The sequence below is a fragment of the Marmota marmota genome, unplaced genomic scaffold (assembly GCF_001458135.2).
Source record: "Marmota marmota marmota unplaced genomic scaffold, marMar, whole genome shotgun sequence".
In the NCBI taxonomy this organism is placed as follows: domain Eukaryota; kingdom Metazoa; phylum Chordata; class Mammalia; order Rodentia; family Sciuridae; genus Marmota; species Marmota marmota.
Genome location: NW_026000222.1, coordinates 11,182,453 through 11,199,450, shown reverse-complemented (window position 1 = coordinate 11,199,450; position 16,998 = coordinate 11,182,453). Strand labels below are relative to the sequence as shown.

General features: G+C 42.1%; 1 protein-coding gene across 8 annotated transcripts in view; it reads right to left on the bottom strand.

The window, feature by feature from the left end:
* Nucleotides 1–12,222: 12,222 nt before the first annotated feature.
* The window catches only part of Wdr59 (WD repeat domain 59), a 147,489-nt gene continuing 142,713 nt past the window's right edge, over nt 12,223–16,998 (bottom strand). For all 8 annotated transcript variants that reach the window (XM_048792421.1, XM_048792424.1, XM_048792423.1 and 5 more), the window contains one exon: nt 12,223–12,923. In XM_048792421.1, the coding sequence (XP_048648378.1) occupies nt 12,688–12,923 (236 nt within the window). In that variant the 3' untranslated portion in view covers nt 12,223–12,687. The remainder of the gene's footprint in view (nt 12,924–16,998) is intronic.

The window sequence follows — 16,998 nt, the reverse complement described above, 5'->3', positions numbered from 1 at the left end:
CTAGTGAGACAAGAAATCTTTCCTTAGATTTATCAGCTCTTGGACTTTTTTTTTTCAAGACCTTGATTTGGATAGTTGATATAATGCAGGAGCCATGAGGAACAGATTCAGAGTGAGACCCTAGGTTTCCAAAGTCAGAGCTGGCAGAGACCTAGTGGGATGAAACCTGTGCTTAGAGAGGGCGCTGGGCAGCATTGCTGGCATCGACAGCTAGAATCATCTCAGGGTATAAAGCAGCCCTCCCTTATCTGAGGTTTTGCTTCTGATGTTTTAATTATCCATGGCCAACCTCAGTCAAAAAATGCTAAATGGAAAATTCCATAACTAAGCAACTCATATGTTTTAAATTGCATGCCGTTTTAAAAAGATGTGATGAAGCCACATGCCATCCTCCATCCAGCTTGGAATGAGAATCATCCCTCTGTCCAGCGTATCCACACTATATATGCTACCCACCTTTTAGTCACTCCATAGATGTCTCAGATATCAGATCAGTTATCAAGGTATAGTGCTTGTATTCAATTAACCCTTCTTTTACTTAATATCCCCAAAGCACAAGAGTAGTTATGTTGGCAAAGGCAAAAATTCTTGACTTAGTAAGGAAAGAACAAAATTATATGCTGAGATTGCTAAGATCTACAGTAAGATTTTCCTGTGAAGTTGTAAAGAAGGGAAAAGAAATTCATTCTAGTTTTGCTGTCGTACCTCAGTTCTGAGCTAGTCAGTCCAGGCCACTTGCTGGCTATCCACCCTTGCCCCCTGGCAGCTCCCACCTTCATTACCTTTCATCTCATTGGCTGCTTCGCCCCATCTGGATCTCCAGGTCTCTTTGTTCCCCACAAAACCGCAGAGACAAGGTCACTGTGTGTAGCAGGCTTTTCTGAAGGACTGGTAGTAGTTGAAGGTCGTGATGGCATGGAATAAGTATTACCACTCCAGGAAATGTATCAGCTGTTCTCCACCTCAACACATTTCTCACTCAACGCGTCCCCTGGGGACTAGGCCTTTCTCAGCCCTCCTCACCTTTCTCCCTTCTTTTCTGGTTCCTTGGGGAACCAGAAAATTCCCTTTATTAGACGTGAAATTGAGCTTTATTTTTTGTATCTTCTTCCTTCTAACTGCAATGAGAGGCAGCTCACCTCACATATCCAAGGAGGCTCATTAAGGTTATTTTCCTAAAGAGAAAAGCTCTAAGAAGAGGAGTTATATTATACCTGTTATATGTGAAAGTCATTATAATCCATGTTCATTTTTTTCCTTCCACCCCCACTAAGCTGAAATCACTATCTTTGTAACATGTTTCTATTAATCCCACTTTTGATTTCTGGAACGACAGAATAAATGTAGTTTCCTTTTAGCCATTAAAAGTCAGTTTTTCATCTCTTATTTATTTCTTCTCTTTACCAGACACGAAAGTTTCCAATTTCTACTATAGCTCTTTGGAGTATATGCTTTACAAACTCCTCACCATCTGGCTTATCCTTTGAACACTGTTCCTCTAACAATGTTCCAGAATTGAACAGAAGGATTCATCAGTGGGCCAATAAAGTACCATGAATAGGACTATTTCCTTTCTCCATCCAAACAGTGAACTCTGAGATGTCACTGAGGTGTTTTTTTTTTTTAACCATAAATGCAAGTTGTTGGCTATAGCATGCAATTAGCTAAAACCCCTAAGTTGTTTCATAGTTATGTGTAACAGTGGAATTCGTTTTGACAGTTATACTTCATGAAATATAATTTGCTCCATTTCAATCCCCAGTACTTCCTTTCCCCACCCCACCCCACTTCCTCTACTCTACTGGTCTTCCTTCTATTTTTTATAACTCTTGCAGACTTCATAAAACTTAGCTTTTCGGTCTGGATCCATGTATATAATCTGTTGAGAGCTTTATCCTGATTTGATACAATCAACTAACCTACGAATTACCCATCTCAGCTGTTTCATTGACCAATCTAAGAAGAATACATTTTCCAGAGAGCCCTCTATCAGAGTTAAAGCAATGTGCTACAGTGCAGTGAATCAGGCTAAGCTATAGCAAAGCAGATTCCAATCCACGCTCTGTTGTTCTGTGACCTTGGGCGTAAAGTCTCTAGCCTTCATTCTTTTTTTCTTCTTTTCCTGTAGTATTTGGATTGAAACAAGGGGCACTCTACCATTGAGCTACAGCCCCATCCCTTTTTATTTATGTATTTATTTTTTTATTTTGAGACAGGGTCTTGCTAAGTTGCCCAAACTGAACTTGAACTTGTGATCCTCCTGTCTTAACCTCCCAAGTAGCTTGGCATACAGGCCTGTGCCACCACACTGGGCCTTATTCTTGCCAACTACCAAATAAGCAGTGTCCCTGATTAGGCCTGGTGTGAAGGTCAGTGTGAAAGTACATAAAAGGTCATACATTTTACTTCAGCTTAATGACTTTATATTTTATTTTTTTACTTTTGTTTCTGCCTTTTTCATTTGTTTTTGGACTCAGGATTGGTAGACTCCCCTGAACCACTTCATGACGAGATTTGTTTGATTAGACTTGATCATACCCATATTCCTTATTTATAATTACACTTTAACTGTTTCTTTTTAAAATAAACTTTAATGGCTGGAGATACAGCTCAGTGGTAGAACATTTGCCTAGCATAGGTTGAGTCTCTGGATTCCATTCCCAGCACCACAATAAAATAACAGAATAAAATAGTTCCAATTGGAGCAATAATGCCTGAGTCTCATTCATGCTCAAGAAGGTGAAGGGTAGGACTTTGATCGGCTTTTCTTTTCGGTATTATATTTTTTCAATCATTGTAAGATTGAATCTAGAATAAATTACAGGTCAGCAGTTTCATTTCACAACTACAGAAACAAGTATAGATTGACTTGTCTGAATTAATGCTGGTCCTCAACCTCATTTGCAATGAATGAAGTGCTCAAATTGGCCAGGTCTCTGCCGCCACCTAGTGTCAATAATTTCTTGGCTGGGAAGGTGTAAGTGGAGAGCCCTAGCTTCAAGAATAACACCACCTTACGCTCCTTGGGCCTTGGGTTTCGGGAAGTCCAACTGTCTTGCCTTTTGTGGGCAAAACAGTAAAGAGTATATCTATAGTACCGTAAGATACAGATTGGCCCACACCTGTAAAAACCAGTAAGAACATTAGATGCGGGGACATTTTCCTGTTAGGAAAAAATAAAAGATCCACTTACTTTGGATATCAATACGATCCTTTCTCTCCTTCTTTCATTTCTGATCTCCACTAGGAAAGGATTGGTGGGAGAGTGGGTTCTATCCTTCAATACTTCTCTGTAAATTATGAAAGTAGCAGAAGAAAGTAACATCTGGCCTACTTTGAGGTCTTTATACCTACCCTACTCCTGGTTTGGGTTCAGAGGCATCGGGGTAACTTGTAGCTTGGTCCCGGTCAGGGCGACAAACTTTCAGCCTTCCAAAAGCACTAAGTAAGAAAGACGCTCTCCTGAGTGACAGTTCAGAGCCAAGACAGCAAGCAGCTGAGAGAATATCTGTAGTGTTAATTTAATGGTTCTCTCTTTCTTTATATTGCCAGGTTAATGTAGCAAAACAGAGATAGTAACTAGAGATTGTTTTGTGATTTGTTACTGTACAGTAAAATTTTTAGGATAGAAGAAAAACTGGGTATTCCTGGCTGTGCCTGCCTGCCTGCCTTCCTTTCTTCCTTCCCCAGATCCACAGAGAAGTTATCTGGGGTCCTCCTGGGTATTAACTGCATTATCCCTGTTAACAGACATTGAGAATTTTTTATCTAAATTGGGAGGAAATCACCAGTCTCCTGAGAATAGCTGTGCATCTCCAACAAGATAGTTGCCATCTATTCGTGGAAATCTTTGTTGCTTTTCAATCACTTGTGGTATCAGAAAATAATCACCACCATCACAAGAGAACAGTCAAAAGACCAAAATTGGAATGAGAAGTTGAGTTTTGCTTATTATTTAGTATCTGCCATTCCCTCTAGTGGTAGAAAGTCCAGAGCTGGACTCAGTCCCTCCAAGTCCACAATCAAGTATCAGACTCTTCCATTCTCCTCCCCATTCCCAAACGATTGTTAAAGGAAACCTCACTCACTTTCACGACCCATTCACTTTGCTTGGCATTGTTATAGGAAATACAAAAGCCAATAGCAATCTACACAAGCCCCTACTTTCTTCACTTGCCAGGCAAGGGGCACACACCAGCGCATGGCTCTGCTCGAGGAGGGAGCTCTCCGTGGTTTGGGTACATGTTAGGGGTTGAGCGTGCTGATTAAGAATTGAAATCTTGCTGGTAGCACATGCCTGTAATCCCAGCTACTCAGGAGGCTGAGGCAAGAGGATCATAAATTTGAGTCCAGCCTCTGCAACTTAGCGAGACCTTGTCTCAAAATTAAAAAAATAGAAAGAACAGGGGATGCAGCTTAGCAATAAAGCACCCCTGGGTTTAAACCCCAGTAGAAGAGGAGGAGGACAAGAGGAAGTAGGAATGAAGAGGAAGGAGGAGGAGGAAGGAGAAAAAGGAGGAGTAGAATCTTGCTCCACAGGTAAGATAGAATGTGAGTCCATGAGCCTTCTGTGCAATTGGTTAAATCAAGTCTCACTGATGAGTAGTCAAAAAAGTCTCCAGTTAGATCAGAGAGGATCTAGTATAGCCAAGTTGATACTCAAAGTTTATAATTACCAGAATGATAGTATCCAGCTTTTTCAATAATTAATTTTTTTATTTTGATAGAATTATAGATTCACCTACAGTTTTAAGAAAGAATGCAAAGACACCCTGTGTACCCTTTGTGCAGTTTCCTCCAATGAGAACATTTTGCAAAACCAGTGAAACAGCACAGTCAGGATGTTGACATTCGCACCACCGCCCACCCGGCTCAGATTCTCCAGTTTTCCCTGTGCGCGCGTGTGGGTGTGTGCTCAATTCTGTGGGATTTTGCTACACGCGTACATATGTATCCTCCACACTCAAGACACGAAACGGTTTCATCCCCAGGAGAATCCTGTGTGTTGCCCTTTTATGCTCAAGTCTCCCTGCCTCCTGCCCTTCCCATCCCAGACAAACTGGGACCTCTTCTCCAGCCCTTGAGTTTGGCCTTTCAGGAATGTTCTGCAGGAAGACACCTATGGGATGCCACCTTTGGGGACTGGCTTTCCTTGCTGAACCCCGTTTCTTTGGTCATCCAGGTTGTCAGTGTCTCAGCAGTCCCCTCCTTTTGACTGCTGGGCAGATACAGGCAGCCCCGAGGACATCTGCAGGAATTCGTTTTAGCTTCTACAAATCCGCCACAGCAGCCTTTGTTGTTTCTCCAGCCTTGGGACCTCTAGGTCTCAGGTCACCTTTTTTTCCCCACCTTCTTTGGTTGCTTCTTGCATTATTTTTGAGGTTGACAGTTGTACCTAGCAGGAAAGAACACAGAAAATCAAGTCCACTCCGTCTTGTCCAGACCAGAAGGCCTGCCACATCTCAGCATCCATTTTTCATATTTCCTGCAAACCCGAAAATGGAAAATGACTCTTTTTACATGACATCTATTACGGGAGAGATGGGAAATGTGTTTTCAAGTGAGAAAGGCAAACTGCAGTAAAGCATATAACCATACTTTCTACTAGCAAAAATGCCCTGTTAGTATTTGTTGGCACATTATCTATGAAAGGAAAAGCATGGAAGGATGAGCACTAGCCTGGTCACACTGGTTGCTGAGGAGTCAGGAGAAAAGATTATTAATTTATCTCCATGTATTACTTCACTGATGGCAGTGAAAATCTTTTTGTTTTGTTTGCTTGTTTGTTTTGGATACCAGGGATTGAACTCAGGGACACTTGCAAAACATTTTGCAAAACCAGTGAAATAGCATCCACTGAACCACATCCCCAGCCCTATTTGTATTTTATTTAGAGACAGGGTCTCACTGACTTGCTTAGCGCCTCGTTTTTGCTGAGGCTGGCTTTGAACTCACGATCCTCCTGTCTCAGCATCTCAAGCTGCTGGGATTACAGGCATGTGCCACCCACTTTTTCAGTTTTGAAGAAGAAATTAACAAAATAATTTTCAAAAGTTAATTCTTAAAACTGGAAAAAATCCTAATGATCTTCAGCAGTTTATTGATTAAGTGTACTGTGGTACATCCAAATGATGGACATATACTCAGCAATAAAAAGGAACAAGCTACTGATATATGCAACAACTTGGATGGATTTCAAAGGAATTACACTGAGTGAAAAAGCTAATCTCAAAAGGTCACACGCTGTACTATTCAATTTTAGAATATGGTTGGCTTTTTTTGCACCCAGCACTGGGGATTTCCTCCAGGGCCTTACACATGCTAGGCAAGCACTCTTATCACAGAGCGACATCCCCAGCCCTTTACAACATTTTTATTTTGAGATGGGGTTTCACTAAATTGCCCAGGCTGGCCTTGAACTTGTGATCCTCATCATAGCCTCCTGAGTAGTTAGGATTACAAGTGCACCACCATGCTTAGCTTGAGGGATCCTTGCTGTGTATCTGTGAAGGCAACACAAATCTATACGATAAAATTTCAGAACAAACTACATACACATACATACATGCACAAATAAGTGCATGTCACACTGAAATCTGAATCAGGGTGATGGAAAGTACCAATGTCAATTTTCTGGCTGTGATATTGTACTGCAATCATGAAAGATGTTACTATGGGGAGAACCTGGGTAAAGAGTATATAGGTCACTCTGTATTACTTTTTTTTTTTAATATTTATTTTTTAGTTTTTTGGCGGACACAACATTTGTTTGTATGTGGTGCTGAGGATCGAACCCAGGCCTCACGCATGCCAGGCGAGCACGCTACCGCTTGAGCCACATCCCCAGCCCCCACTCTGTATTACTTCTTACAACAATATGAAACTTGCAATGCTCTACGGATTTAAAGTTAAAAGAACCAATTCTGGAGCCATAATTATGGTACAGGGAGAGCCTGCTGTGAAATAGAAGCTCCCTGTGCTTTTCCTTAAAGACAGCCACTGTCCCCTGGGACCAGGGCTGGGGCTGATGAGACCTCCATAAGCAGATGGTGGTTATCTTTTTGCCTTGCATCAGTATTTTCTAGTTTGTGAAAATTCAATAAATCCCACTTATGGAAATCACAAGGGGACTGGAGAGGACAAAATAGTAATGGAATTAAAAATGTTCCTATAATTACAAAAAAATACAAATATAAAAGTCTTTTCTTTAAAAGACCTGTAGGTTAGCTGGGTGAGTGGTGCACACCTATAATCCCAGTGGCTTGGGAGGCTGAGGCTCAGGAGGCTGAGACAGGAGGAGTGCAAGTTCAAAGCCAGCTTCAGCAACAGTGAGGCGCTAAGCAACTCAGTGAGACCCTGTCTCTAAATAAAATACAAAAGAGGGGCTAGGGTTGTAGCTCAGTGGCAGAGCACTTTCCTTGCACGTGTGAGGCACTAGGTTCGATCCTCAGGACCATATAAAAATAAACAAATAAAATAAAGGCATGCTGTCCATCTATAACTACAAAAACAAATTTTTTAAAGTACTAAATAAGGCTGGGGATGTGGCTCAGTGGTTGAGAGCCCCTGAGTTCAATCCCTAGCACCCCCCAAAAAGACCTGTAGGTTACATACAGATGTGAGCATGAACAGAGACACTTTTCCTCCCTGGGTGATACTGATATAATAAAAAATACATATGTGATCTCTGCCCTGATTCCAGACACAGAGCTCCTAAAACCCTTGAAATTTCCTGAGCAACAGGACTGCTAGGAGAATCTTTTGTTCTAACATTTGGTCTTTTCCTGACATAGAGCTCCTAAATCTCTCAGGAGTTCATAATGAGAGGAATATCTTTTGTTCTAATGAAGGAACCCTAATGTTTTACTTTTTTAAAGACAGGGTCTCCTTAAGTTGCTGAGGCTGGCCTCAAACTTGTGATCCTCCTGCCTTGGCCTCACAAGTCCTGGGATTACAGATGTGCACCACCACATCCAGCATGAAGGGACTCTTGCTGGGCTTCTGGGTAACCTCGGATGGGGGCTTGTTGCCTGGGTGTGACTAGAGGGCTGGAAATTCCAGCCCCACCTCCTGATCTACTGGGAGGAAAAAGGTGTTTAATGTTGAGCTGATCACCAATGGCCAGTGATATAATCAATCAAGCCTAATTAATGAAGCCTCCACACAAATCCAAAAGGACAGGTTCACAGAACTTCCAGGATGCTAAAAGTGCCTGGAGGGCATGGAAGCCCCTTGCCCCTGCCCACTTACCTTGCCTTATACCTCTTCATCCAGCTGGTCATCTGTATCCTTTTTAACATCCTTTATAATAAATGGGAAAATGTAAGTCAACTGTGTCTGAGTTCTGGAAACCTCCTAACTAAAGCTGGTGGGAGGTAGTCATGGGTACTTCTGATTTATAGCTCATCAGCAGCACAGGTCACAACCTGAGGCTTGAGACTGGCATCTCAAGTTTTGTGAGACTTAACCACAGAGGTGATGTCAGAATGGAGTTGAATTGGAGGACACTTGGCAGGCGTCTGCTGGAGACCTGCTCGGCATTTGGGAGAAGTCCCCGCGCAGTTTGGACAAAGACATGTGCTGGTTGGAGCACGACTGGCTTAGCTGCTTGTCCTGTGCAATGAAGCAATGAGGACTGCACCCTGACACCCCCCTGCAAGCAGGCCTGGGGGGGGACAGTAGGAAGGGAGGATAGGGAAACCCAGTGGGAATTTTAAAGTGAGGAGGAGATCCCAGGTTCACAGATAAAAGCCCAGGCTCCAGAGAGCAGCAGAAGGCTCACCATGCTCTGCCTCCTGCCTCTGCTCTGTCCTTAAGAAACTATTCTCAGTGCCCCCCAATGCTGTGTGCTCGTGTCCATCCTTGGTACCGCCCGCCCTGTGCCCTCCTGATCTTCCCCACCTGAAAACACCCTTCAAAGGAGCTCAGCGGCATCCTTCTCTAGAGGACCTCGGGCTCACAAGTGTCTCTTTCCTTTCCTGGAGGCCAACTGCACATGGTGACCCAGGCACTTATATGCACACGTTGTTTGCTACTAGACTCGTCTCCAGTAGGATAGACTTGTATGGTTTATCCTTGCCCCGCACCCATCTCACATTAAATACTTGATGAATAAAAGCAGGCCTTCCGAGATTTAAGAAAAAAATACCAAATGAGTGATACTGTCGGAACAAGAAACTTTCCAACATCACAGAAAACCAATATGGCAGATTTATCCCTGCCTCTGACAAGGACGTTAGATTCTAAAGAGAATGAGTATACCAAGGGTCTTATCTTTGGAGTGTGTGTTTGATACCCAATTGCTGCCCCCAGCCTTCAGGAGGGTATGAAAAGGGAAGTCATAAAGGAGGAGTGTGATTGATAATCACAGAACCATCTTTCCATAGCAAACACAATCGACCTTCTAAGAGATTGTCCAGTTGCGTAGAGACCACTGATGGCTGTCTGAGCCTTCAGCCCAGGGGTGTCCACAGCAGCCTCCTGCTGACAGAATGAATGACTCCTGTTTTTTCCTTTGCTTCTGCTCCATGAAGCCATTGAAATGACACTGGGTCTCTCCGCAGTTCTGCCAACCACTGAATCAGGGAAGGAGCTCCCCGCGTGTGAATTCAGCCATGTTCATTCAGATTGAATGCATTTCTATAATAAATGATAATTTAAAAACTTTTTTAAAGCATCATTGTTTCTATGTGGCATCTATAAGGACAGCATTATACCATTTGTGTTTTGGGGGACAGGAGCACAAAATCAAGTGGCCTAGAAGGCTTAGCCCTTTCTTCCCAGCAGGCCCACTAAGCAACCTTTTGTTTCTGATGCACAAAGAAACAGACCTGTTTTCCTTATAAGTTCAAAGGTACTTTGGAACACAGCTTATACTGTTTTTAAAGACAAACAGGAAAAAGGACTGAGGTGCTTTTAAAAATCCATTCTGAGGCACAGAGAATATCAACCATGGCCAGCATCCAGACCTACATGTTTCCAATGTGAATATTTTAAAAATATTAGACTTTGGGGCTGAGGCTGTGGCTCAGTGGTAGAGTGCCTGCCTAGGATGTGTGAGGCCCTGGGTTCAAGTCTCAGCACTGTATATAAATAAATAAAGGTCCATAAACAACTAATAAAATATTTTCAAAAAATTATAGACTTTTGTTCTGGTAACTTGAAAATTTGAAAAGAATTCACATATTAAAAGAGGACAGTATGTAATATTTTAAACTTGAAAATGCTTCATACCTACTATGAAGGATCTTTAGTTTTGGAAGATAATATTCCTATAATAATAAACTAGGACAAGGAAACATCTCAATCTCCACGGGGACAGATTTTTACATTAGCTTGAGCAGTGGGGAACAGAAAAAAACTGTCCTTTGCAAATGGTGTGAATTCACTGAGGAACACCAGATCCTTGATCTCTGTGGAAGTCAGCCTGTCCTGGGATTGCTTATAACAGCTGCAGGCAAAAGAGCAGAGCAGAGGAAACTCAGCCATCCTGGGTCTCCCTCCTCATCCCAGAGCACCTGCTGTGCATTCTGGAGACAATGGCACCTAAGCCTGGGTCAGAGGTCAGTGTTGAGCCTCTGGTCTAACACGAGAACAGAGGCTCTAAGTCCTTTCCTTATGTCATGGACATTCTTAACCAGTTGTACAGAGAACAAGGTATAGACATCATCCAAAACGGCATTTTGAAAATGTTTTGGACCCCAACGTTCAGCAAGAAATGAATTAATACTGTGATTCAGCATACATGTGTGCAAAAATGTGTGTGTACTCATAAACAAGTTACACAAATCAATATTTACCATAACTATGCTCATATATTCTGATCATTCATCTTCTATTATTTAATATTTAAACTATTTCAATTTGTTTAAATGCTGGTTTTTATCCACTAAACTGATTTTGTAATCCATTACAGAGGCCTGACTTGTACTTTGAAACACAGCAATGTGCAGCATTCTCTTGTTATGGGACATGTAGTTATTTATGTTCCTTAAGTTAATCAACTTGGAACCACAAAATTCCAAGAAATAGGAACTTCAACAGAAAAACAAAAGAACAAAAATTTTTTTTTCTACCCTGGCACATATAAAATGCAAAGAGTTGAAAATCATTCAGAAGAAATAATGGATATATGGGTTGTAACCACTTGGAACACAGACAAATTGAGGCAAAGTTTGAAGAGAGTTCAAATAAGAATGAGGCATTCACTAGGTGCCTTCCAGCATGTACAGAGGCAGAGGAAGCTTCAGTATCAATGCTGGGGATACAATTTCATCTTCCTTTTGCTAAACGAAATAATTTTAATACTCTCAGAGCTGAACCTTAAATTTCAAATTCCATTTTCTCCTATCAGATGAACAAAGTAAATCAGCATTTACTTTAAAAACTGGAGGATTGTCAAGCATGGTGACATGTGCCTATTAATCCCAGCAACTTGGGAGGCTGAGGCAGAAGGATCACAAGTTCAAGGCCAGCCTTAGCAACTTAGTGAGACCCCTAACAAATTAGTGAGACTCTGTCTCAAAATGAAAAATAAAAAGGGCTAGGGGTGTGGTACAGTGGCAAAGCACCTCTGGGTTCAATCCCCAGTACAAAAAATAAAAATAAAAACTGGAGAACTGACTTCAGTCACATTCAAAGCAGATAACTCTAGTTAGAAGAAGGTTAAAACCATGTTTATAGCAGCACAAATACAACAGCTAAGTCATGGAACCAGCCTAGGTGTCCATCAACAGATGAATGGATAAGTATCTATACACATACACAACAGAGTTTAATCCAGCCATAAAGAAGAATGAAATTATGTCATTTGCAGGAGAAAGGAACTGGAGGATATTGTGTTGAAGAAGCCAGATGCAGAAAGTCAAGTGTTCTATGTATTCTTTCACATGTGGAAGCAGGAAAGAAAAAAGGAAAAAAAGGATCTCATGAAAATGGAAGAAAGATTAGCAAGAGAGAGGAAGGGGACCAATGGGGAGGGAGGAGGGGAGGCAAGGGAAGTGCTGGGGATTGGAACTGAGGGAACCTGTGGTGAGCAGGTACAAACCTGCCACAATGGAACCCATTCTGCTGTATAGTTGTTAGCACAAATATAAAAATTTTTAAAGTAGGGTACAAATGACTCAGTGATGTACAACTTTCTTTTTTTCCCCCTTCAAATAATTACTAGGACTGTATTCGTCAAGGGAAAGCAGTTGAAGGAGAAATGAAAACAAATACATCTTAACAATCCTTAAGTACAGCATATATTTACAATTTCAGTATGATACAGAAGGCCACTATCCATCTGTTCATTTAAATGTATCAATTTCTAAAGTTACAGTTCTCATAGGCCCACTTGTCAATTAAATTAATGTCCACCATCCTTTGACTCAGAGACTGTCACAGCTGACTTGGTCAGGAGAGCCCCACTTGTGGTTCAGGGCTAAGACCCTGGGGCCGGTGCTCTTCCCCATGGGAACTTCCATCGTAGTAGCTCAGCTCTGTGCACCTGCCCTCCCCCTCTCCAGTGATGTCCAGGCCAGGGCAGCCAAAGAGTAGGAAAGGCTCATGAGCAGCTGCTACTGCAGCCGTCTGAGAGGGCAACACACTCCCACCTCCTGGGTTCTGGAGCTTCCCTCCTGGCAGAGAGCGTTTTACCAGCATTGACGGGGTCCTCTGGGATTACAACACCCACCATCTGTAGGTTCAGAAAGTGCTTTCAAGCAGGCAGTGACACCCACACCCGGTGGGACACACCTCCTGAGTCCGAAACCACTCCATCATGTGGCTAGTGTGGCCACCGTGACCGCAGGTCAGGCAGAAATTGGATGATCCCCGCACGGCCACGTGGCAGATGGCACACTGGAACGTGAAGCCTTTACAGATGGCACACTGTGTGCCCCGGACCTCGCTCCGGCAGTGGCTGCAGTACACGCCAAACTCTGGAAATGGGCGAAGGTGACAAAACAAGAGGCACAGTGAGTTTGGTTTTGAAAAAAGAAACAGCTCTGTCACCTCCCTAAGAAAACAGAAGCCTCTGAATGGAGACCCTTCCTCTTCACACCACCACCTCTGCAAGTCTCCCGGGGCTACACATCCTTTCCTAACCTCTGACAATGGGCACAGTTTTTATGACAGAATTACTTATTAAGGAGTAAATAAAACTTCAAAACAATGGCTGTCACACAAACTTCCTTTTTCATGAAAAAATACATAAATTCAATAATAACTTGACTTTCTTATCAGACTATACATGGATAAATCACATTTATAGACCAGGTCATACTTCAAATATCACATTTAAATTCAAATCTTATTTAATTGGCTATGAATAAGTCATTATTTAGAGGAGAAACATGCTTCATATATGGACATAAAGTCTACAAATCTTCCCAGAAAACTACTTTTTGGCCTGATGTAAGTAGAGATGTCGTGTCCTGACAGGCCACTGACACACGTGGGCACCACAGGTTGAGGCTATTACTACTGTAGTGTAAGTTCTGCAGCTGAAACCTGGGAGAGGTGAAACGGATCGTTCTTGATTCCTGAGAGACAAACTATTAAGGACAATAAAAATACTTGTGGTGCACAGAACAATTATATTATGATCCCAGGGCTTTATGAAACCTCCAGGCAGAAGCTAATTCCAAGGCCTAAGTGGAAGAAGGCTCTAGTGTGTTAACCTCACAACAAGGAGAGTTTTGTATATTAACCAAATCGCCTACACACAAATGTAAGTAGAACCAGCCAAACAAATAAGCTGTTGAATTAATAAATTGAAGCAGGAAGGAATCATCCCCAGGAGAGGCCATGAGGACAAAGCACTTGCTTTGCTCTGCCACTGTTACGACCAAGCACTGCATATCACATGGGAAAAAAGCAAAAAACAAAAATCATAAAGAAATACCCTGGCTAGCATTAGCCTCCCCAGTACAGGAGGCCTAGAGACCTGTCATAAATATCTAACCTCCTAAATGGAAATGACTTTATCATCCCTCGAATTTGCTATGCTGATGCCCATAGATCTGGGATGACACTTGCAGATGAGAGAAGCTGAGAGGAGCCTGCTGGTATCCCTATAAAGACAATGCCTGTGCTTTGGGGGCCTGCTGGTATTTTTCTTTCAAAACCTTCTGCGTCCTATACCTGGGCAGCCAATTCCCCTAAAGTTGTAAAATTTTGCAGATCAAAGCACTTCTCGATTGGTTTTGTCTGCGATCTTCTACAATTCTTCCACCTCCTTTAAAAAAGCTTGTGACACTGTTTGTATTGGTACTAGGATATATTATGAACCTTGCTTAGGTGGTTCCTGGGTTTATGTTTCAGACTCTGATTGGATTATAGACTTCTTGCCCCCACTCACCAAACATCTATTCCTTCGTACATCCCACAGAATTGTATTAGTCAATAAGGGTTTAGCTGATTGATGCACTGACACATCAGTTCCATATCTCTGTGATTCATGTTTTCCTAAAAACTAATTTTAAAAGACAAATTGCTCTGAGCTATCATTAATCTCTTTCTAGTATACTTTCCTGCTATTAGACACTATGAAAAAATGTATTGCTCAAATAGCATTTCATGCCTGTATTTCTTCAAGTATGTATACTGAAATAAATCGTACTAAAATAATTCTTATTATTTACTGTTTAAATCTATGTATTGCCTGTTTTTTTTTTCTTTTTTAGTTAAAACTATTGGCACAATTTAAAGAGTCAAATAGTTCTATGCATCTTGGTCCAAAACCCAGCATTTCCTGTTACCCACACCCCTTTTGAACTCATCTGACTGCTTCATTTCTTTTTCCCTCCTTATCTCTAAACAACATGTTTATAAGGCTATTTCTTAAGTGTCACATGTAGGCACTTCCCACTGGCTGTCCACAGTGGAAACACTCCCCCAGTCTCCCAACGACAGGCACACCACTTGCTCGCACCTCCCCGCGCAGTTCTCCCCTGGCTGGATCACGTTCTGCTTGTGCATCATTTACCCATGCAAACATCATTCAAGTCATGTACTATGACACTTTCCCTTTCTTGAACATTTTGTTTTTCCCAGAGTTGGTGACTGTCTCACTTTTTCATTTGTTTAGTTTGCTATGTACTTATTAATAATTCATCTCTGAACTCTCCTTCAAATAACTGATCTTCTATAAATACACTGAACACTGAGCTATACTAGATAATTTCTTCAATTTTCTCTTGCTGGAGCCAGGACTCCTGACTGGTTTATGCCCCTGTCTGTATGGTAAGCACCCTCCATCAGCACTCCAGCTTCCTTATTTATGGGAATGAATCTAGTCCTCCCTAGACAGGCTCAGGCTGACTTTTATACATGATTGACAACTGATTAGAAATCATTTCCTTGAGAATTCTGGAGGCATTCCTGCATTGTTATCTTGTATCCAGAGATGTGATGAGGTATGATGCCATTTATATTCCTTACCCTTTGTATGTGACCTCGTTGTTTTTCTTTCTAGAAGTTTCCAGGGTATCTTCTGTATCCCCCATCTTTCTTTGGCCATTATGCTAGGTACCTGACATGGAGCTACCACTAACTCACCTGATTCCCAGATCCCAAATTTTATTGCTAACATTACTTCTCCTTGCAAAGGTATACCTTTTCAGAAAAACTGTATACAGACAGTAATGGTAGGGTCTGGAGAGAGAGGAAATCAATGTTGTGTCCAGTCACTCTCTTCAGGAGTCTTCCATTTCTTCCTCTTAGAAAAAACCTCTTTGCTTAGGTTCTTTCACATCATTGCCCATCTTTTCCTCAAAACTCACTGATGTCTCGCTCTGTCTCCACCTCTGGTTCTTCCTCCAGGGCCTAGCTCCCAGGGTGGGCAGGCTCTTATCTGTGCTCCCCACACCCTCCCTTCCCATGCCCACCCAGCTCCTAGGTAAACACACCCATTTTCACAGCTCAAATACTGTCCACATGCTGGAGATCCCCAAATTCCTAGTTCTAGCCCCCAAATCTCCTGAGCACCAGACTCACATCTAACCTCCCACCAGACTCCTCCCATCCCAAATTTCACACACATCTCTAACTATCTCAAACTAAGTTCACAATTTTTTTTTCCTGTATTTTCCACCTGAGGAAAACAACACTGTCACCTACTTAGTTGCTCAAGCTGGAAATCCAGGAATCACCCAAACTTTGTCTCTCTTCCTTAATCCCATAACCAAATTATTAGCCAGTCATGTTGAGCCTAACTCTGAAATATATATATGTATTTTTGTGTGTGTGTGGTGCTGAGTGCATGCAAAGCAAGCACTCTACCAACTGAGCTATATCCCCAGCCCTAAAATATATTTTTAATCCCTCTTTCTCTCTGTTGTGACACCACCCTCAGACTAGGCCACAGAGCTCTTGGATCACAACAACGGCCAAATGGTCTTCCTATTCCTACTCGGCCCTCCTCTAGTCCTCCTCTAACAGTCAAGGTGATCCTCTTAAAACGTAAACCAGAGCATGTCACTTCCTTCTTAATGCCCTCCGAAGCTCACCACTGGACTCAGAATACAACCTAAATCCTTTACCACATCATACAAGTCCATGCTGGCTATGGCCCTAATAATCCCACAATCTTAATTTTTAAAATTCTTTCTATGTTATTTAATTTTTTTATCAATATGTTTTTAATTGACACAAAGAAACTGTGTAATGTGGCATTTCAATACATGTACACAGTGGGCTATGATCCCTTCAGGGGAGAGCCATCTCCATCGCTTCAGACTCACATCATTTCTGTGTCAGAAACCTATAGGATCCTCTCTTAGCTATTTTGAAATATTCAACAGTTACCTTACTGAGCTACAGAATAGGAAAAGTTATTCCGCCTATCCAACCATACCCCTGCACCCTAATTTTGTATCACTCTTCTCACTTATGGGTTCTGGCCACACCGGCCTCCCTTCACTTGTTCAAAAATGACAAGTCATGTCCTTATGGGCTGCTCCTCTGTATGGGACGCCGCTCTTCCCACTGACCTTCCCAGACAGCCCCTTCTCA